Raw genomic sequence first — 23,317 nt, forward strand, 5'->3', positions numbered from 1 at the left:
TTGTTGACTTTTTCCATTCAAGGTTGCTTCAGATGGAATGTCAAACTCCCTCTTAATCTGATATCAACTTTTTGACCTCCTCATACAAGGTTGCCTCTGATTAAGTGTCAGACTCCCTCTTTCTATAGAAGGATACTCATAATATCAATCATCAAGTATATTCGCTTCAAGAGCCTCACTCTATCCACCCTAATCATCAGATGACTAATTAATTCTAGATCACAGCTTCTTTGGAGCTACTATCATAAGATTGAGTCTACACAATATTTTGTAGCATGTGTAAAGTACCAACCTTCTTTTCCTACAAGAACATCCTCAAACATAAAGGAAAAGCTCAAGGAAAATAGCTCTAATAGTATGTATAGAGACTACAATGAGTACATAAATGTCAAAGATAAGAATACTTATTTGCATATGAAAATCCATAACCATTTGAGAATGGAACATCTCCTTTCTAAAGATAGTTCAAGTGGGAATGGAACATTTATTACTATTCCTCCTTCCCCCCACAATGTAAATTCCCACTTATTCCATTGTTTATAGAGTTTTCAGTCAAGCCAAAATGAGAGACAATCATGCATGAATGATATCAACCTCTAACTCTGTAAGTCATCAACCTCTATATTTGAAGCGACAATCAAACGATTTAAACCTCAAATATCAATCAGTCCAAAGTGTCTAAAGAAATTATGGAACAACTGCAAGTGCAACAACATGATCATATTTATAGCGACAATCAAACGATTTAAACCTCAAATATCAATCAGTCCAAAGTGTCTAAAGAAATTATGGAACAACTGCAAGTGCAACAACATGATCATCCACTCTACTTATATGACGATGATCAGGGTCAAATACATGCTTACCTTGTAATGATATGTTCGAATTATCTCTAATGACTCCATTGACAAGCGAATCATCCTTCTTTGTTGCTGCTTCTGAGAGTGTACAAACTTCCTTCTTGATCTTATTCCAAATCACTTGATTCATCCTGTAGATACTTAATTAAAGTATTGGACTAGGATCTAGTCCATTGTGTTCCAAATTGTGCATAGAACTGAGCATACTCTCTCGATTCCTTTTGCAACAACACTTCAATTTGGATGAGTAATTGTATTTCGGAATGTATTAGAGTGGAATCTATTGTAATAGGTCCTGTCATCATAGGCATATGATTATTCATTCAATGATTACAACATTGTTCATGGGAGCAGATTCTTGTTCACACTTATACTTGTCTGATTCCATAGTAATTTGAGTGAATGTAATGAACTTGTAGAACTTTCCCCAGTCTTGGCACATCAGAGATGAAGACAATTCTTACTAGATAATTGTTTATTTTTAGAATGTTGAATACCAGATGTTTGTTGTTGACGGCCTGTCAAGTATAAACATCTATAATGGTTGAATTTGAATTTCCTCTACTATAATGTTTCCAGCTAGGAGGGGCACTACAACACTAATCTTTAATGCTCCCAGTATTTTAAATAATTCATCTGTTAGTATTTACTTAACAATGTTGTCATAGAAGAAGAATACATTTTATATTTGATCATTCCCTATTATCTTAGAAGAGTTCTAAATATATTTCCATCATCACTTGATCCAAATCAATTTAGTCTTAAACCATATGAAGAAGTTGGAGAAGTTGCAGAGAGATGTCAATGATCAGATTAACGCCTGTAGAATCTTTCGCTTTATACCCCTTTCACAAAAACAATAGAACGTAATGAAAATGAGCAATCATGTGTTCTGGAGGAGATATATTACATTCTCTGTTTTGTTCCTCGAGCTATGCACGAAAATATTTCCCCAAACTATATCACCGTATTCTTTTCTCCTTGCTGAGTCAGATGCTTGATAACTAAATAGCAGAGGAATATACGGTTCTCCATCCTCCTTCCGTTCAACTCCCGTCCTTTTTAATCATTTCTTATATTTGCAGCCTCGCTCTGATACCATGATAATTTTGTAAGATTACTTTCTACAAATGTAATAACACTGTCATTATTTCTGTGTGTTCCAAATGCAGATTTGAATGTTATATAAATATGCATAGAAGAGGCATGTCTCTATGAAAATTTATAAATTAAACATCAATTAGACAATATTAACATTAACATATTACATACATACATACATACATATATATATATATATATATATATATATATATATACATATATATATATATATATATATATATATATATATATATATATATATATAGGGTTTGTCTAATTGATGATTAACCAATAACCATAGAAGGATTATCTCTAGGTCAATTCAATCCAACTGAAGCTATAACATTACAAGTCCCGTCCTCCTTGATTGGTACAACTGATGATGCAAATGGGCTAGAACTTGGTTGAATGTGACCATCTCCAATAGTCATTTATGGTTTTTTCAATATCCTCTTTAAAAGAAATTCGATGCCGATAGGGGGTGGTGATTACTGCTTGTGTTCGTTTTTCTAATTCTACGATGTGCTCAAATCCTCATTTGGGTGGTAGTCCTAGAGGGATATCATCAAAAACCTTTTATGCTTCCTTAGGATTGGTTCTATATCGATGTGAATTGATTTCCCTCAAGAGATGGATTTGTCAAAGATCATGCATTGTGCTGCCTGATCCCCTTGATCTTTTCTAATAATTTTTTCCATCTTCTTACAAGGGACTACCTTCGAAGGCCCATTGGGTAGTCCTTTTAATGCTACTTCCTTTTATGTTGAAAATGAATAGAGGTTGGGTCAAACAAAAAGCGTCCCAATGAGTATATCCAAGGGGTACCCAATATTATGTATGTATCCAATGGTACCACATAATATTTTTCTCTAATAGGATGTGTTCCTATTAGCATTTCAAATTGTGGAACCTTCCTTACACATTTAACTAGGGCTCCTATTGTTGTTGCAGCTGAAAATCCTTTGATCTCTTTAGTTTCTAATTTCCATTTTGCCACCAAGGATTCACTTATAAAATTGTGAGAGGCCCCACTATCTACGAAGGTGATAACTTTTTGTCCTTTAAGGGTGCCCTTCATACAAGAAGGATGGTATTTAGCCTTCTGAGAAGTGATAGTGGCTATGGTCACTTAATCTTCATCCTCCTCCTCATACTTAGCTTTCTTTTTGGGTTTTTCCTCATTCCCATCATTGGAAGTTTCTTCAATTGTGTCGCCTTAAATTTTACATTTGTTGCTGGGCTGCCATCTTTCCTTGCATCTACGACATGGGTTGACCCCTTTCTTGTGGGATTGATGACCCCTTTCCAATGGCTCTTGGCATTTAAAACATGAATTTTTCTTCTTTAATTCATCCATGATGGGGTTGCCTTGTAGGGGGTGTGGTCTGTCTTTTGGAATGATTTAACATGACCGTTTGAGCTTTTGTTGTTAGAGGCTGATATTTCCACATTCAGGGTTGTTTCTATCGCATCATCCAAGGTAATTGGCCTCTCCCTTATTGCATTCTGACTTATCCTTTACTAGCTAAGAATTGATAACCAGTTGAAATATATGGATTTAATTAAGGGTGGTCCCAACTATAGTGTATGAATTACAGGCCAGGGAAATATTTATATTATTCTGTAGTCAGAACTGTTACTCCTGTGGTAACGATAACCTTGCTTAGTGCTTTATCAATATAATAATCTGCTTCTGCTATTAATGGCTGGGCATGCCCTTGCAGTCAATACTGTAAGTACTAAGTATTATTCATGTTCTTCGATGTCCTCATGAACCCGCATCGTTCCCAGCCTTATACCTGCCTTCCCTAGTCCTTGAGACACGATGATGGAGTTGTGGCATTTCATGGGATAGTGTTGAGTCAGCACACAGCTGGAATGCCCGAATATAGTTGGTTTAATAAATTAAGTTGCCACTGTGGATATTAATCCACGATACCTGCCCGGTCATATTTGTGTTTATTGACTTTGTCAATCGTTTGAAGTTAGCCACAGACTATTTAGAGATAACTTCTTCTCTTTTTTTATTATTGTGGATTACTTATTAATATAATATTTCATTAAATGTTTTTTTGTTTATTTTAATGAGCATAATTTATTTATTTATTCACAAATGTATTTGTTATGTTTACTCATAGCACAATTCATTTATAAAATATGAATGATCAATATTTAATACATTTATTTTCTTTGATAGATAATGAAATTTATTTATATATTTATTCATCAAAATTCTTATTTCAGATAGGGGATGTCACATTGGCATATGCATAGAATTATATCAGGTCGATATCAGATTTTGGATTTTTATTCAGACCTATGATGCTGTAATACATTGTAATTTCAGATTGGGTATGTAATTTCTCTTTGGCATTTTTTTATAGGAAGTAAGAATCAAGTTTCCTGTTTGAAATTTCATTGTTGTGTCTGCACTAATTTTAGATTTAAGTCAAGTCATTTAAGTTTCTTGCAATGTGTGTGGTTTAAGAGGGAGAGATTTCCTACATCATTGGTATCAGAGCAGGTGTTTGTAAGTTTGTGAACTGACCCCCAAGGTGAGGCTAATATATGAGCACTGGGACAAGAGGGTGGAATATGTGTGAATTTTGCTTCCTGATGAATGCGCAAGTTGCAAGAGAAACTATTTACAGGATTTGAAGGTGAGGTTCCCGAGGTTGTGAACAGATTATCAAGAAGCAGTTTGTAATAGCACCTGAGAATGTGCTAAGAGGATTTATAAACAAATCCCCAAACAAGGCAGTTTACATGTGCAGAACATGAGGGTTTAAAGGTTTCTGTTGAAGCTTTGTGAAGCCTTGATGATGGGAAAGTGAAAGGCGAAAAAGACATTATCATTGGATGAATTCGTAGGATTCCTAGACTTGAGAAAGAGAAAGCGAGTTAATCAGAATTGGAATCATAAAGACACAGCAGCAGATAGATGAAATGAGAGAAGAGATTAAAAAGAGAAAAGTAAAAAAGAAAAGAGGTGATGGTAATTTTACAAATGATGTTCTGATTGCAAGAAAGAAATAAGATGCAGTAGAGTATCATGGATGTGCACTGAAAAAGGAAGAGGATGAATATGAAGAAGTCGATAAATTTGATACTAAGGTTTTAAAAAAAAAAATTGAGTCTTGCTATAAAAATGGATATGAGCATAGTGAGGTTGCAGAAAAAGAGATTTATTTAGAGGAAATAGAAGAAATTGAGAAAGATAAGTTACTAATAAGGATTGCAACAGTAGAAGTTAAGTGGAGTACATTGAATGCAGGTCAAAGACATGATACAGTTGCATTGCTTGTCAAAAAGCATGAAAGAGGAGAACAAAGTGGGAGTAGCAGCAAGTGATGAGAAGGCAATTTATTCTTAATGATGATTTTCATGTTGAGATGGATGATTTACAGAATTCAGATGAGATGGTTCAGATAGATTTTACTAGAGATGATAGGTGTGCAAAGACCAATTTGTATGGTATTGCAGAGTTTAGTTCAGATACATTTTGGTGGGAGTGCTCAGACTATTGTGGGTTGAATACCACAAGATTAGAGGAGAGTGAGAATTGCATTTAGAGGAAGTGTTCAGTTTATGGTGGAGTTGATTCCACAATGAGAAAGTTGGGTTCAGAACAGAGTTGTAAAAGAATAATGCATGTTCCAGTTAGGTGCTAGAATAGAAGACAGAAGAAATTATCAAAGATACCAATTTCACTGATGGAGTTTACAGTGGGTGGTACTGACACTCGACTTCGTTTTGTAAATCCATATTCACAAAAGTTTTCCTACCACAATGCAAAAGTATTCGGAAATGTGAGAGCAATCATGAATCGACCAAAAATATTTAATTTAATTTTCCTGTAGTTTAGATGCATATATCTTGAATAATATTCTGATGAAAAATTTGATGTATTTGGGGCCTAACTAGTTTATGAGTTATTTGACCAAGCCCCAAGATTTTAGCTTGCATACGAGACTAATATATGTCGGTGGTGACACATTCTTGGAATCTTCCACTTTGGTTGGGAGTGCTGGTGGTTACAAGATAGCAAATATTTTTTAAATATTACATTTATCATTTATAAGTGCATGTCTTTACAAGTGGGCTCCCAAGGGACACTTGGCAATGCATGTCATACTAGAGATTCTTGTGGACTTGGAGCAATCGAGCTATATAGTTGAACTTTTTAATTGTCTATTAATGGAGGAGATTCTTGTGGACTTGGAGCAATCAAGCTATCATAGTTGAACTTTTTAATTGGCTATTAATGGAGGTGACCGTGTGCAATATATATGCAACATTTTATATCTTATTCATTATTCTCTTGTGGCCTCCTTATCTGGGTGTGAGATTTGGAGAATTTGATCTGACATTGATAGTTTAGGTTTACTTTCAAAGGTGGAAGTTGAGCTAGAGATTCTTGTGGAGCAATGGAGCTATCAGAGTTTAAACTTTTTAATTGGCTATTAATGGAGGTGACCATGTGCAACATAAATGGAGCATTCTATATCTTTTTCATTATTTTCTTGTAGCCTCCTTATCTGGGTGTGGGATTTGGAGAATTTGATTTTACATTGATAGTTTATGTTTATTTTCATGGTGGAAATTGAGCTGGGCTTGTGTAGCATTGTGACAGCATATAATACAAAATTTGAATGACTTTTGGAGGGAATTTCACTCCTGCATGGGATTTGGTTGGGTTGAAAACGAGGGGCTATGGTGACAATAGGGGGTTATTCCTAGCATCACATTTCAAAGAACTCAAGGTAGGAGTTAAAGTATTCAGTTTGATAGTTGCAGGTTCAGTTTTGCAGGTTGAAGGACAGAGATTGAAGTTCAGCAGCTCAAATTCTAAATGAATTCATTTTAGTTCATTCTAGCCTATTTTACTGATTTCAGAATCGTTTTCCTGATTCATGTCAGATTGGAGATGTTTGTAGGAAACCCATGGACTCATCTGATTCAGAACAAAAACAATGACTGAAGCTTTGGGAAGCTAAATTGTAACAGAAGACAGGGTGAAGTTAGATAATTTTCTTGGTGGTTCTTGTTTGCATATTTACTGATTTATAACAATTTTATACAAGATTTCAGATTGTTATTCATGCCTGAAATGTTGTAAAACGATTTCAGATTGGCTATGTAAACAAATTTCAGGAGTTTCAAAGGAAGTAAGAATCAAATTTCCTATTTCTGAGATAATTTCAGATTTAAGTCAAGTTATTTGAGGGGCTTGCAATTTCTGTGGTTTTAGAGGGAGAGACTCCCTACATCACAAACAAGTTTCTCTGAACAATCTAATCCCATCCAACTTTCCTGGTCGCTGGAAATTGAAAATGTAAAAGCACTTGCATTCTCAGAATATCAAAATTCTACTTCTTCAATATCTTTTTCTGCCAATTATGAACATGTTAAGGGCTAAATTCCTGATAGTAGCTGGATCACTGTCCAGAAACCAGAACTTATTTTTACAGAATTAGACTCTGTTGCAATCTATGTTCCTTTAAATTATTGCCATATGATGAATATAACATACTGTACCAATAAAATTGCAATAACCTTATTCGAAACTCTGAATCCGAACACATCTATCCATAATTAAGAGGCCCTCCAAAAACATTACACATATTTACAGTTTTGATCATATCTCATAGAAAGTTCCAGTAAACGAATAGAAATTGTAAGTGAACAAAACAGATAATCTTTTTCCAATGCTGTATAAACGTTGCATGCACTGAACTAAAAAACTAAAAATGTTCAAACAGGCCAGACAAAAAAGATGTAGCAAACATTCACCTGTAAATGTGGTGTCACCCTCTTCATGAACTGAATGTAGATCACTTTTTTCACTAAAGATGGAATTGTGCTGCTCTGGCAAATTACCATAATTGTTATCAGCCATCAAAGAGTGAAATTTAGAAGGCTCCTCCTTGATTTGAGATACACATTGAGAAACCTGAAATGAAATCTGTGGAGAGATTTCTGTGCAATCTGGATTATTATAAGGAAGTGAAGAAAAGCTTGAGTTATTGACATGCTTTGGTGGCAAAAGATGCATTCCTCTCTGCTTTCCCTCTTGTTGAGCTAATTCATCCATACTGCAACCACAATCAGAGGAACAAGATACTGGTAACTTTGGACTACTTTGTAAAACCTGCATAAGTGGCCGGCGTCGATGGCGTCTCTTGATGAACTCTTCTGTATGCCCCACATGAGATCTTTTCCTCTTATAGCTTAAGGGCCCTTTATTGTTGCTCATAAAGCTCTCATTTTCTGTGGAACTAGCAATGTAAGAAGCACTACAAGCACAGTTTTCAGCAGGGACTACTTTTTCCATAACATCAGAAACCATGGCTATAACAGGCTTCTTCCTTGTCTGGGCAATTCTCAATCCAAAGTCCTGCAACCCCCTCATTCTAGGCATGGCTTCAATTCCATCATCTTCCCCATTTATCTCATTCCCCTGTCTTACTTTTTCTTCCCCATTTATCTCATTTCCCTGTCTTACTTTTTCTTCCCCATTTATATCATTTCCCTGTCTTACTTTTTCGATGGACAATTGTCTAGAACCAAACTCTGTAATTGTGTTCTCACCTGATAGACCAGAATTCTCAGCATCCAGAAAATCACTGCAAATGCAATCATTAGAAGCATACTGACTCTTATCATTGTTATGATCAAAAACACAATGTTTTGATTGCTCAGCTAAAGTACCACATTCCTTTTCATCTAAGCTAACCACTTCAGGACATGTGGCTCCTTTTCTTCTCTCAACTTGCTGTTTCTCGAGTTCAAGGGCATGAAGAATAGCATCTTCACGACGAGCATATTTTTCTCTCTTCTTTGTTGGAGCACCAGCACAAGATTCTGCCTTTATGATGCAGTCATTGAACTCCCCACAACGAAAAGCTTTTACTCGCTTGGACTTCTCCAAATTGTACCAATCCCTGAAAGAGTAAAAACCTCAGAAATTGAATGTTCCATGCAGCATTGTAAAAGTGATTGGCATGCAATTAATACTATCAAGAAGATGAAGGTAGTATTAGAAATTTGTTTAAATCCTTAAAAACTAAGATTCATGGTCGATTACACAATTAGACAAAAAAAATCTAGACAGTGGGCAAATCATGCCTTAATGTTATATAAACATGCCAAAGACAATAGAAATTGTACCTAGCTTTCCCCACAAAGTAAAGATGTCAGAGAATCCAACAAGTCTAGCATTCTTCTGTGTCATTCTTGAATAGCTATATTTCAAGGTATTTGCTTGACCTTCAGGTGTTTTGTCAACATGGGCCATGTTAAGATTTATTTCTGTGATTTAGATTATTCATGATTCATGCATTTGAATGATAGAAAACTTTACTCGACCATGGACGTTAAGCACATATCCCTATCCTGTATCACTATTGCTAAACATAGGTTTCTTTAGAGTTGTTTCATAGCTCACAGAAACATTTGAAAGTGCCTATCCCAGAATTGCTTTATATTCTTTGATTGGCAAGGCCTGACTTAGTACTGAGCTTTATGTAATGCCCCACCAAGGGATCCAAAAGAACTAACCTAAAGTTCTACTAAGTTTGACAAACCTTTTTTTTAGTAAAACTTTAGGTTAGTTCTTTTGGATCCCTTCGCAGGGCGTTACACTTTATCATAAAATTGAAGCCACTGAATACAAACTTTATTCAATATAATACAAGGTTGGGTGAAAAAATTTGTACCAAACAAGAGGGGTCTTACAGGCCCAAATTTGCAAGCTGGCTACACTATAAGCTTAAAAATCTCATTGACCTATACAATTTTATGATTCATACAGCTAGAACATATCAAAAGATCCAGAAACATCATCCGTTTCAGGCAGACAATCAAGAAGTATTTTGGCCACAAATCGCAAAGCATTCATTGATAATCAATGTATGTTTCATGCACATTTTCATGACCTTTTAATTATTTTATTTCATTACATGACAATTTAAGCCAAAGCAGATCTGAACGTAGTGCTTTTGGTCACTAAATAATCTATAGTTCCATGGGACATGTCCAGTTCCCCTGCTCCCCAACAAAAAACTAGAGTATTTCAGAGGGGAGCCTACCTAGGATTTTCCACAAAGGAAAAGATGCCTTGTCACCATTCCTCCACCACTACTTGTTGGAGGGAATTATACCATGACATCCTGCAAGGGCTTCCCCATGAACAATTCTCCCTAGTAGGATACATCTATGTCCCTCAACTATCTCAAGGATGGAACAAAGTCCCCATGCCCCAAATAAAGTCCATTTTTCTTAAGTACAAACCCTCACCTTAACATATGACGGAGGCCCACCAAGGTTGCACACCCCAAAATTAGGATAATCCAACCTCAATTGAAAATGGCAACAACAATTTGGCATTTGCATTGAGCAAGAGGAAGAGGTAAAGAGTCGCCATCCACTTTGATTGTCTTCGTCAATCATCATTCATCAAAGGAAATTCAAAACTAAACATCACACTCAAAGCTCCCAAAAATGGAAGTCATAGTTTTATGTTGAAGATTAGAATATTCAAATAAACATAACTTAAATATATTATATAGAATGAACAATTCATGTACCCCTTCTTCTATTTCCAGAGTTTTTTGAAAAAAAATTGGTTCAAAGTTTCAAATTTATACATGTCACTTTAAGGTCTTTTAAAGAATTCAATGTTTACTTGTATAACTTGAAAATACATAGCTAGGTTAACTTTGTTTATCCTCTACTTTTGTACATCATGCAATCTGAAATAAGAATAGAAATAAACTCCCCTATTGGATTTTTCTTTTTGTTTTTTAATTTTTAAACGTTTTAATTTTTTGTTCTATTTTGCAACTAAAAGAGTCAAATAAGGATTGGATATTTTGTGTATCCTTTGACATTGTATTTCATTCAATCTAAAGTAAGAAAAAAAATGAAAGAGTTGTTTGAAGAACTAGTTGATTAATTTATTTATTTTTAAATTTTTCTATTGAGCTAATCAGTTATCAAACAAACAACTCAAGGTTGAAAGAATGAAAATAGAATTTTTTGTGTATCCTTTGCTTTTGTAGATTATGCAATCAAGTAAGAAAAAGATAAGGAAACCCCTTTGTCCTGAGTCCTTGCAATATATGTAGTAAAGTCAAACTATAATCTAAATTTTGAGTTGTTATAGCTAAAAGGAAGAGAAAGCTATGGATATGCTTCCTAAAATAATCTTAGAGGAGCGTATAGTGCAAATGTTGAGATCTTTGGAATTACAAAAAAGAGAAATACATATAAAATATAAATAAAACTATACCAATTTACATGGGGAAAATCATTTCAGGAGGAAAACCTCCAACTCCAAAGTAGCCCAATGTATTGTTCAGTAAACTTCAGTTAGTTAAACAAAGTTACAACATACTTAGCAATGCTAACCTTTAAAAGAGTATCAAGAACTAGAGATCATGAATGGTTTCGCAAGCATAACACTACCTACAAACTCAATATACTCTACCTAGATCTCAAGCATCCTATAAATAGTAGTACACAAGACCATCAAATGTTATATCCAACACCATGAGCTAAAACCACCAAACAAGTGGCACCCAAATACCTAGTTAGAAACAAAATCCAAAGATGGGTTCACAGGATAAAAACAGCATATTCCTTCAACCTATCATTATTGCATAAGATGCAATACCCCTGAGCCCTACCTAAGATATTTCAAATTTAAAATATTGTATCCATCAATTTTTGCTCATCATATCAATAGGTGGCTGCAGGCAGAACATATTAGTGGTACAGCCTAGCTCCCAAAGAAAGCAACCCTCCAAAATAGTAATTTTCTTCAAATAAATAGAGTTTCCTTCAAACAGTCGACCCTTTTATAATGTAGTGCCCTTACTCTTTAACACCTGTGGTTTTTTTCAAACAAAGAATAAATAATGATTAACAAAAGGCCAAAGGGCATCCCGAAGGGCTATGACCCTTGAAGAAAAAGGATACACGAGATTTATCAAGAGGAAAAAAAGCAACTCAGATATCAAATTGTATGAAGAAAAATTTCAAGACATTTGTACAATGATATAGCTACATACTGTAAAAAGAATACAGCAGATATCCAAGATAATAACTATTATAATTTCAGAAGAATTTTATAAATTGTAAAAAATCTAAAATGTATATCAAGTTTAGTACAATGATTAGACATTATTCATAATTAATTGAGTGGCAGATACTTACTCATGGCAAAAATAAGGATATTTTAAAAAGGGACATTACATGGTATCAGAGTTGTGATCCTCCCAACTAACATTCTGGATGCCTTCCACTCAAAGAGTTTTGAATGTCTACAAAAGAAAGAGAGCATGGATTCTCTTCAAGAGTTATTGGACAAAATTAAGACCTTCATAATCATTGAAAAACACCCAAACTGTCAAAAAATTATAAGCGTGTATCCTCTCTAATGAGTATTTGAAAGCACTCAATATGAGTATCCCGACAAACAAGGTTTGCATGAATACATGACAAAAAAAAGTTGAAGAGATCAGGGAGCAAGCTACAAAAAAGTCATTAATTACAGCAGAAGAGAAATCAGAATCAGAACTATGGGAAGTTGCTAAATCCTAGGAACAAGAAGAGCCGATACTAAGTGTTGAAGATACATCCATAATTGTAGATAATGCACAACATTCACCTAATTTTCTAATACGGAAATAATTGAACAATGTATGAAAAACATAGGTCTATTTGATGCCATTGTAAAATATGATTCAATTGAAAGTGACCCCCATGAGGAGGAAGTGCAAGATTATCAAGAAAACTCTGATAACAGTGTACTCATTGATGGGTTAGTTTACTCATGAGAAAGAGACGTCAGGTTCACACATAACATAACAAATCTAGGAGACCCCAACATGGACACCATAGGCCAATGGATCCCAACATACTCGAAGAACAAATGGAGATAGTTATATTAAGGTATTTGATGATTGATGCAGAGAAGTGTTGAAGTCATTCCTATAAATACACTTTAAAGCATGAAAAGGATGAAAATAGTGTGGATCTACTTTTCATTATATCCTTTTAGCATTATTGTCATCATAAAGAGTACTCTAAACGTGTAGAAAAGGTGAAAGATATGACTTGCAGTGAAGGACGCTGGTTGGAGAGATTGTTTGTTCTTGATACTTGGAGGGCAATTCAGCAGTATGAGAAATGTCAGTAATGCTTGCTGCCCCGGCTGGTTTCCCATATGCATTAAAGGAACAAGGAGCTAGTTAAGAAAGGCAGGTACTTCGGCAAGCCAGTTCATGGCTTTATTTGATCTTTTCCCTTATAATTCCTTGTACATAGTAGACTAGATTCTTTTACTTTCCAAGAAATGCACAAGCACAAGCTATTTCCCTCCTAAAGATAGCAAAATCTTAATGTTTCCCAGGTTACAGAGTTGCAGAATTTTCATCTAATTACATGATGGTGAATTCAACATGTCCGCATTTGTGAGAAATGCACCATAGTTTTAATGTTGGTGACTCCATGCCCAATAGAATGTTGAAGGCCACCATTAGCCCCATCACAGAAATTTGATCTTCATACTTATTATGTGGTAAGTTTAGTATGTTTTCCACATAGATGGTTGCATTGTTTTTTATGTTAGTTTTGATAGGCTGGTGGAAAAAATTGTGTGTTTTCTGCCCCCCACATTCTTGCAGTGCTTTCGCAGAAGCCATAACTTTGTGTACGGATGTGCAGGGAATGGTCATGATAGGGTGAAAACAATGAGCCTTTTATGCATATCACATCTCCGTGGTGTTTTCACGAAAGGCGTAAATTACTGTGCTTAAATTACTGTGCAGGCACACAGGAAATCATTGGAGCGTTGCTTGTTTGGTGAAAACATAGTGTATTTTTGCACATCACATTCCCACGTGACATGGTAAAATTCAGAAAACTTGTGCGGATGTGCAGAGTTGCAAATATGTTGTGTTTTTTGCTATTGGCAAAACATTTTGCTATCTCTCAGCATATGTTTTTTGGCTGAAAATGTTGTATTTTTTCACACCCGACGGGATTTTTTACTCACAACTCAATTTGATGTTTAGCAACTGAATTCAATGCTAATAACTTCACCATCCTTGTGTACACATCACCCACTTGCTAGCCCATGCCTTTTTGTGATTTGCAAGTGGTTGTCTTCCGTCAAAAACATCTTTCTTGTTGCAGATGCATTTTCCTTTACATGTTTCTTGTCACTTCATGATCAAGATGTACACACAGAAATCAGATTTTATCTGACTTGCATTAACTTGTTGTTCTATGACCTAACTCGAGTTAGTTCTGGGTTTAAACCTTAAAGATGTAACCAAAGTTATGCTTGATCTCTTTATAACATGTGTACATATTCTAGGTTCTTCTTTTGGTTCTTTTCTAGAAATCTTTGTTCTGCAACTTAACTTTGTCTTTTGTTACCTTTTCTTTCCATTTGGCTATCTTGTGCAAGCTTCTTGCCTTGCATTGGATGTTGTTCTTTGTTCCAGCTTGTATGATGTGTTTAATCTTCTTGTAGTTGTTGTATTGTGACAAGTAATTTTCCTTACAGTATCTCATTAGTGTAACCCTCATGTTAAGTCCTTGAGGTACGATCGGACTAAGAACGGTGTAAGTTGAGGTCATTATTTATGTTTTGTGCAGTCACAGGCAGAGAGCAACGACAGTTTCAATCTAGTGCATCACTTTTCCTTTCTACAATCCTTCTTCCCCTTTCCCTCAATGTGCTAGTTTTAGGTGCACCCTAAGTGGAAGGAAGTCAACTTTCTCTAGAGATTCAGCCTTGAATGTGCAAGTCCCACACTTGGGAGGTTATCTCAATGTTTCACAAGGTTGCTTGGGGATCATACCCTAAGCATGGGTGCAAACTTTTCCAACAACAATTGTCTCCTTTCTATATAGTTCAAGTTTTAGAATTACAACAATCTAAAAAGGAGATATTTCTCCTCACTTTGGGATCTAGTCTTGAGTATGCTTCGAATTATCAAGAGGTGGATTATTTGTTTCTTCCTCTACCATGTGGTCTTCCCTAGGTATGAATGACAATCATGTTGGCCTAAGGTTTGATACCCTTGGTGGAATGGTGTTATTTCTTGAATGATAAGAGTTGGCATCCCTCCCATTGGTTTGGTTGGGTCGCAGATTATGTGGTTCATATTTTGAATAGCTTAGAGAAGTAGATCAGTCATTCTCTCATTAGCTCTATGAGAGATTGAATTGTTTGCTCCATAAAGGTCCTCAATTACTTTTCCATTTGTTTACTTATTTTATTGTTTTGCGTGGAGCTAAAGAAGTATGCAGGTTTCTTCCTTTCTCTTCCCAAGGCCCTTTGAGCTCTTTGACTAAGTTGAATCAACTATCTTCTGTCCTTGAGGTTAGCAGAATAGTGCTCTATTACCAATTGTAATGTCCCCTTCTAGAATTACGCTAAATCATGCCCCAAAATCACAAATTTCATTCAAACAAGAGATGAAAGATAGTTAAACTCTACCATTTAAAACTCCCCTTATACACACACACACACACACACGTGTGTGTGTGTGTGTGTGTGTATGTATACATATATATATATATAGAGGTATATATACGTATACATACATTCATGCATACACATATATAATAGATTTTGAATGAAGGAGCATGGTAGGATCGCCCAGAGAAACCTTTACATTAAGCCCAAGAGAGGATACACCATCGCTCTTGGCCCCAAATGGCAAGCACATTGGGCATACATCATGAATTGGTGTACCTAGTGGCATGCTTGTATCTACAAGCCAATCCATGTTTATCCACTTTCAATTAAAGGATTTTTCTACCAACCAATCTGCACTATGGATTCCCTCCAAGAATCATATAAGACACCTGGAGCTTATCCTTCCTAATCAAGAGCAAGAACACGGAATGAGCATTTAGTCAAATGGCCTCCTAGCCCCACCATTGGGAGTTAATGTACTTGATGGGGATGCCAGCATTGTTGTCTTCTTAATGAATTCCTTCACATAATGGGATGGTTGGGGGGATCAAAGTGTTAAAAGGGTCATTATTAATATAACTGATTATGCATCTATAGCGGAAACATAATAACAAGAATCACACATTTAATAACAGCAATATATAGCAACATGTGTGTGTGTGTACATGTAAGTATGCATTATATATACACAAGTATTCCAAGCACCTTGCAATTATTAAAGTTTTCTAGTTTCTGTTATTTAATTCTAAAATCAGTTTATGATGTTCAATGCTTCTTCGATGGATCGATTGTTTTGTTGATAATTCGATGACCTTGGTTGATGCCTTTCTTCCTCTTAAATATACCTCAATCTTGTTAGAGTTGTGACTCTTTGGCAGTTACCCTTCTCTCTAAGGAATTGTGTCTAATCCACATGCCTCTTCACTTAATTAATTGTTGTTCTTTAATTAATTCTTAACTCTTTAAAATTGCTGCCTTAATTAAATCTTATTATCATCCCTACCTTAGGATTGCCGTTCGGACTTATTACAAAATCACTCACTGTTTTAATGATGGAATCACTGCCTTCAAATATTGCGATGTCTTCTGAATAAGACATTTTTTTGTTGGTTGTTTCAGATTATATATACTCTGCTGAGGAGGGGAAGTATATCCTACAACCTATCTATGAAGAGAGTCTACTGCAGAGTGGAAATCTTCCTATTATCATTGGTAATGAAGAAGAAGAAATTGTCTTCACCGCTATTCCAAGACAGCTAGTACCATCTAAGTGCATAACTGTAAAGCTCATATGTTTATATTTTGGATAAGTGGAAGGAAGGCAAGCATTGGCAGAAGACGTCAAATTGATTTTTACACAGAAGAGTCCCAATAGCTGATCTGAAATTCACCTACAAGGTTGCTAGAGATGGTAAAAATCAAATGCCAAATATATATGGGACAATAAAAATCAAATGGAATCTATACTTCAGACTAATCTTATCATAAATCATCAAATGTCATACTATTCAATATCTATACATAAAGATGCAAAGAGAAATTAGGGAAAGGGAATCAAATCTTGCATACAATTTAACGCCTATACAAATGCTGAAAGCCCAATAGAAAAATCTCTGTTCAGTTCGGTATAAAATCTGAATTTGATGGAGGTGAGACCCTTCACACGTTGACTGATGGAAAGGATGGCTCAACTTCAGAAACTCAGGGTAATTAATAAATTGTTTCAAAGAACAATATTTATTATCCAAGAATACAACAAATAAGATTGCTAGAACAAGCAATGATTGTTATAGTTTATCTTGAGTTGTCACATAAAATGAAAGACCAATTTAGTGACATTGCTGGAAACTCTTTTAATGGACTAGTTACAGAATGTGAGAGCCTCAATTGTGGACGAAAAGAATACAAAACCATTCCAGAAAAGTTCATTGCATTTAAGGTCATAGATGTGTGTCATGCATCTAGCTTCGGCTTAATATATGGAAAGCTCACTCTCCTGCTGTGACTCAAAGATAAACATGGAACTGTGCAAAGATTGGGCCAACCAAATCAGTTCTTTGCAGATACAGTTGGTGTCAAAAAAGAAATTGATCTTCGGATTGATGTTTCCTTTACTTGGTTTCATATTATAATATTGTGTAATGTCATTTTGTTTCTTCTCTCTGAGGATGAGAGAAATCCTAAACATTGGACCTTGCAAATTCCAACTCTGGGTTATGTTGTTGAGAATTATTGGGATAATTCGCTCCTAAATCAAAGATAGAAACATATCCTGGTTCAAGTTTTGCAACTTGTAAAAATACCAGAGCAGCACAATTATGAAATGGATCTTCATAAAGAACAAACTCTCAGGAATGCAAGTAGTGCAAGGAAAGAATGATCAGTAGACTCAGATATGATTCAATAAGTCTTGCAAGAAATGAATCATCATGCAAGGCTATCTGAAGACAAGAAAGGCAAAGCTGTTTAGCTAGTTTTAGAAACAAATAGATAGATAGTTAATAAAATATGCTACAACGTTGAAAGGATTTAATTTATTTCCAAGATTGATTTGTGATCCTGATAACCTTAGTCAAGATGATGAACAGAAATTAATTGCACTAGAATTATACTTCTAGGAAGATACAATTTTTTCTGGGCATCTTAACCTCCTATTGCTTGAAAACAGGAAATCTTGGTTGGAAAGGGTGGACTGTAATGCCCCTGCCTAAGATATCCCAAATTCAAAGTATTGTATCCAACAGAAAGACATATTAATAGGACAGCTGACCTCACCCCCCTGTAAAGTTTCTGCTAATTCTGTCCTTTTAATCAGACTTGTATAAAATCCTTTGTTGGTGAAAAATGAACTTCTTAAACTCTGATGTATGGAGCAATGATCAACCTTTATTCTGATCTGAAAATGGTTGTATCCTTGTAATATATTCGCTGGATATTGTTGCTTGAGGGAGCAGACTGGAAATGTATTTGTGTGTCCTCAAAACTACAACAATAACCTTCCTAAATATCATCACTAAAGGACATGTCCCTCTTAAGGGACATGTCCCTTCCTAAGTCGGCACCTATAACCTCTCCTAGAAATCGGCAATCTGCAAGATAAATAACATTAATCACTAACAAACACAATGTGTTAGATTAGTAATGAATATTAAACAACTCCTTAAGAAGTCGTCGGCTCACAAGAGGAGTATATAACTTAATGCCATATGTATGATATTTAAGGTGAGAAAATCAAGTGCGGTCTGCACATTCAGACCTGTAGATTATTTGGTTACATACTTAACACTCCCTCTTAACTAGATAATCATACAAAGAGATATCATATCTAGCAACATCAATAAAGATGAATAAGTGAGAATTAATACTCTATATCTGTCTGAATCTTCTTAGCATGTGGTATCATAGAACACATGATACAATGTCATATTACTAAACCTGTGATATGACAAATCACTGCTACTAGTGATAAGATACAGGATAAATCTGAAGAGTAATTTAATTTCTTCATTTATCCAGGTTGTGACTCATAGATACTGGTATTTCTATATCACAACATGATCCTGAGTTTAAGATCTACCAGAAAACAGGATAAACCTGGAGAATACTAAAATTCTTCCTTTATCCAAATTGTGACTCATAGACATAGCGATGTCTACATCACAATATGATCTTGAACTCATCTAGATCTTACAGTAGAACTCTACTATTTAGCACATTATCTAAGAGATCGTCATCTCTCATAATGCCCTTTATACAAGTGTTCATTATCTCAGAGATCGTCACCTCTTAAATAATGAATACAAATGGTGAAGCCCATAACAGTCAATAGCCAAACAAAAAAATTATTTTATTAATAATTTGAAGAATATAAATGGATTACAATTCAACCATACCAAGTCTTCTCCTGAAGTGGTCTATCTTTACTCTAGATAGAGGTTTGGTGAGAATGTCTGTTGTTTGATCTGCAGTGCAAATGTATTCTAATTTTACAAAATTCCTGTCTACCATATCTCTTACATAATGGTAAGGAATTTGAATATGCCTGGACCTATCATGAAAAACCGGATTCACTGAAAGTTTGATGGAACTCTGATTATCACAATGAATAATCATAGGATTTATGGCTTGCCCAAATAATCCCACAAGTAACTTCCTTAGCCAGATTGTTTCTCGAGAGGCCATTGCAGCTGCAATGTATTCGGCTTCTATGGAGCTTTGAGCTACTGAAGATTGCTTTCTACATATCCAAGATATCATTGCTGGTCCTAAACTGAAACAGCATCCTAAAGTACTTTTCCTGTCTTTAACACTTCCACCCCAATCTAAATCAGTGAATCCATGTAAGTCTAAGCCAACCTTCTCGTATTTAAGTCCAAAATTAAGAGTGCCTTGTAAGTATCTCATAATATGTTTAACTACAACTAGGTGAATCTCCTTTGGCTCACACATAAACTGGCTTAAGGCATTAACACCATAGCAAATATCAAGTCTTGTATTCACTAAGTACATAAGGGACCCAATCATGTGTTTGTAGAGAGTAGAATCTATAGAAGGTGATTCTGCAGCTGCTTCTTTAAGTTTGTGTAAATTAGTCTCCATTGGAGAAGACATAAATTTGCAATTCCACATTGCAAATCTCTTCAAAATGTCTGATGTATACTTCCCTTGATTAAGTATGATACTGTCAGAACTATGTCGTACTTCTAACCCTAAAAAGTAATGAAGGAGTCCCAAGTCTTTCATCTCGAATTCTCTAATTAGATCTTTCTTGCATTGATCTATAAGATGATCATCATCTGTTATTAATAAATCATCAACATACAGTATCAAAATTACCATATCATCTTTATCTCTTTCATAATATAAATTTGGATCGGCTTCATTCTTGGAGAATCCTAAGCCGATGAGATACTTATCAATTCTTTCATACCAAGCCCTTGGAGCCTGTTTAAGCCCATAGAGAGCTCTCTTGAGCCTGCAAACAAAAATGTTAGGATCATGACTTTCAAATCCTTCAGGTTGCTCCAAATATGCTTCTTCTGTAATATTTCCATTTAGGAATGTTGTTTTTACATCCATCTGAATACTTTCCATCCCTTCAATGCGGCAATTGCTAAGACTGCTCTAACGGAGGTATATCTGGCAACAGGAGCAAAGGTCTCTTCATAATCAATCCCTTCTTTCTGAGAAAATCCTCTAGCTACAAATCTAGCTTTATACTTCTCAATGCTACCGTCAGCAGCATGTTTTATTTTAAATATCCACTTGGAAGAAACAACAGATTTTCCTTTAGGTCTTGGAACAATTTCCCAAACATCATTCTTCATAATAGATTGGTATTCTTCTGTCATAGCTTCTTTCCAAGTTGTATGTTTAGTAGCATCAGAAGGATTTGTTGGTTCTAAATCACTCATGTTTGTTGTATAACTAGAGAATCTTTTAGGTCTTTTGCTTTCTCTGACTGTTCTTGAAGGTGCAGCAAAGTCTTGAGCTACCTTAACTATTTTAATGGGCGAAAGTGGTCTTTTCTTTGAATTTTGAGTTTCTTCAAGATTTAGATTTTGAATTTCATCTTCAATTTCTTCTAAGTTCTCCCTCTGGGACCCAAATTCACTATTTCTTTCAGAACCAGATAAAGGAGAAGGTTCTTCAGAACTTAGAGCTCTTTTGAATGTTAGATCTTTTTTTAAAATTACATCCCTACTAAGTTCAATACTTTTCTGTACAGATATGAAAATCCTATATGCCTTAGATGTTTCGCTATAACCTACAAAAATACCTTTCCTCCCAGAGGGTTCCAACTTGGTTCTCTTTTCTTTTGGAATATGGATATATATGGAGCACCCAAAAATCCTAAGATGACTTATATTGGGTTTAACCTTAGTAAATACTTCTTCAGAAGTTTTATCTCTAAGGTAAGAGTGAGAGCTTCTGTTTTGAATATAGATAGCAGTACAAGAGGCTTCTGCCCAAAGATAATATTCTAGATTTTGATCAAAAATCATAGCTCTAGCAACGTCTATAATTGTTCTATTCTTTCTTTCTACTACCCCGTTTTGTTCTGGATTATAAGGAATGGTGTACTACCCCGTTTTGTTCTGGATTATGAGGAACGGTGTACTCCCTCTTAATCCTTGATTCTTTACAAAACCTTTTAAACAAGTCTAAGGTATATTCCCCTCAGTTATCAATTCTAAGGGTTTTAAGTTTATGTCCTAATAAGTTTTCAGTTAATGTTTTGAATTCTTTAAATCTCTTTAGGATTTCTTCTGATTCTTTGCATTTTAAGAAGTGAATCCATGTTTTCCTAGAGAAGTCATCTATGAACAAAATATAATACCAAAATCCTCCAAGAGAAGGAACAAACATAGGTCCACATAAATCTGAATTAATTAATTCTAAAACATTATTTGTTTTTCTAGTGCTATCATGAAATGGACTTCTGGTGTTCTTATCCAAAGCGCACCCTTTGCATATGCTTGACTGGTCTTTATTTAGCTTAGGTAACCCAGTAACCATCTTCTCCATAGTTGATAAGGTTTTGAAATTTAGATGCCCTAATCTTCTGTGCCATATTTCATTTATGTCTATAGCTTCACGAATTAAGGCTTGAATAGGTCGACTAGATTCTGTATTCAATTTATACAAATATCCTTTTCTTTGACCAATCAACTTTGCTTTCTTGATTGAGGAGTTCTTTGCCCAAGTTAATACTTTGTTGTCCACGAATGCAACATTATGCCCAACATCTTCAAGTGTTGTAATTGAGATTAGATTTCTTTTTATTCCTGGTACGTGAGTACACCTTTGAGAAGAAGAGAATTTCCTGGTTTTAGTTTCAAGGTGCAATTTCCAATTCCTTCAACGGAATGTACTAAATTATCACCAATGGTAACTTCACCATTAACCTTTTCTGATAAAGAGTCTAGTGTTTCTTTGTATCCCGTTATATGTCTAGAAGGTCCACTATCAATCACCCATGCTTTACTTGAAATCCCATTTGATAGTGATGAGTACAATACATAATTCTCAGGATGATAGGTATCTTCTTCCCTAGTAATAATTGTACAGTTTGATTGTTGTTTAGAATTCTTAAGACAATTAGATTTGTAGTGTCCAAACTTTTCGTATTTGAAACACTTTATTTTGGATAGATCTTTCTTGGGTTTGACATTCTTTTGATTTGTCTTTTTTCTTCTTCAAATGCTTCTTCTTGCCCTTATAGGAGTTTGTATTAAGAACATGAAGTTCTTCATCTTCTGTTTTCAGTTTCCCTCCTTTCTTTAATTTTTTGGATTCTTCTTGAAGACAATCATTCTTAAGTCTGTTGAAGTCAGGAAGATTATCTTTGGCACTTATTCCTTGCGCAAAAGTCTCCCATGAATTTGGTAATCCATCTATAGCCACTAGTGTTAATTTTGTGTCACTAATAATGGTTCCTACACTTGAGAATTCATCTCTAATGCCAACAACTCTTTGGAAGTAAGAATTTATAGATTCTCCTTTCTTTATATGAATGTGATTCGGTTGTCTTTTCAGTGCTAGAACCCTAGTTGCATTGTTGACCTCATATGCATTTCGTAATGCATTCATCATATCAAATGCAGTTTGATGTTTAGTTAGCATAAGTATAATGTCATTCTTTACTACATCTAATATGATTTGAATTGCTTTCCTATTTCCTTTGCTCCAGATGGATTTATGAGGTTCAGCTGGCGGTTGTTTGGAAGCTTTATCAACAAATTGTTTTACATCATTCTCTTCAAGAATCATCATGATTCTGAATTTCCAGGCATCAAAGTGTTATTTCCCTCAAAACTGTCCTTGGGTCTGATTGTGTATGTCATTGAAGATA

At 35.0% G+C, this 23,317-nt stretch overlaps 1 protein-coding gene across 1 annotated transcript in view; it reads right to left on the reverse strand.

Moving 5' to 3' along the window:
- The window catches only part of LOC149575334 (uncharacterized), a 51,824-nt gene that overhangs the window by 21,105 nt on the left and 7,402 nt on the right, over positions 1-23,317 (reverse strand). Inside the window, exon 2 of the mRNA XM_089815106.1 lies at positions 7,758-8,908. Coding sequence (XP_089671232.1) covers positions 7,758-8,908 — 1,151 coding nt within the window. The remainder of the gene's footprint in view (positions 1-7,757; positions 8,909-23,317) is intronic.

The sequence above is a fragment of the Cupressus sempervirens genome, chromosome 2 (genome assembly GCF_028749045.1).
Source record: "Cupressus sempervirens isolate cs-2001-9-10 chromosome 2, ASM2874904v1, whole genome shotgun sequence".
NCBI classification, from domain to species: Eukaryota; Viridiplantae; Streptophyta; class Pinopsida; order Cupressales; family Cupressaceae; genus Cupressus; species Cupressus sempervirens.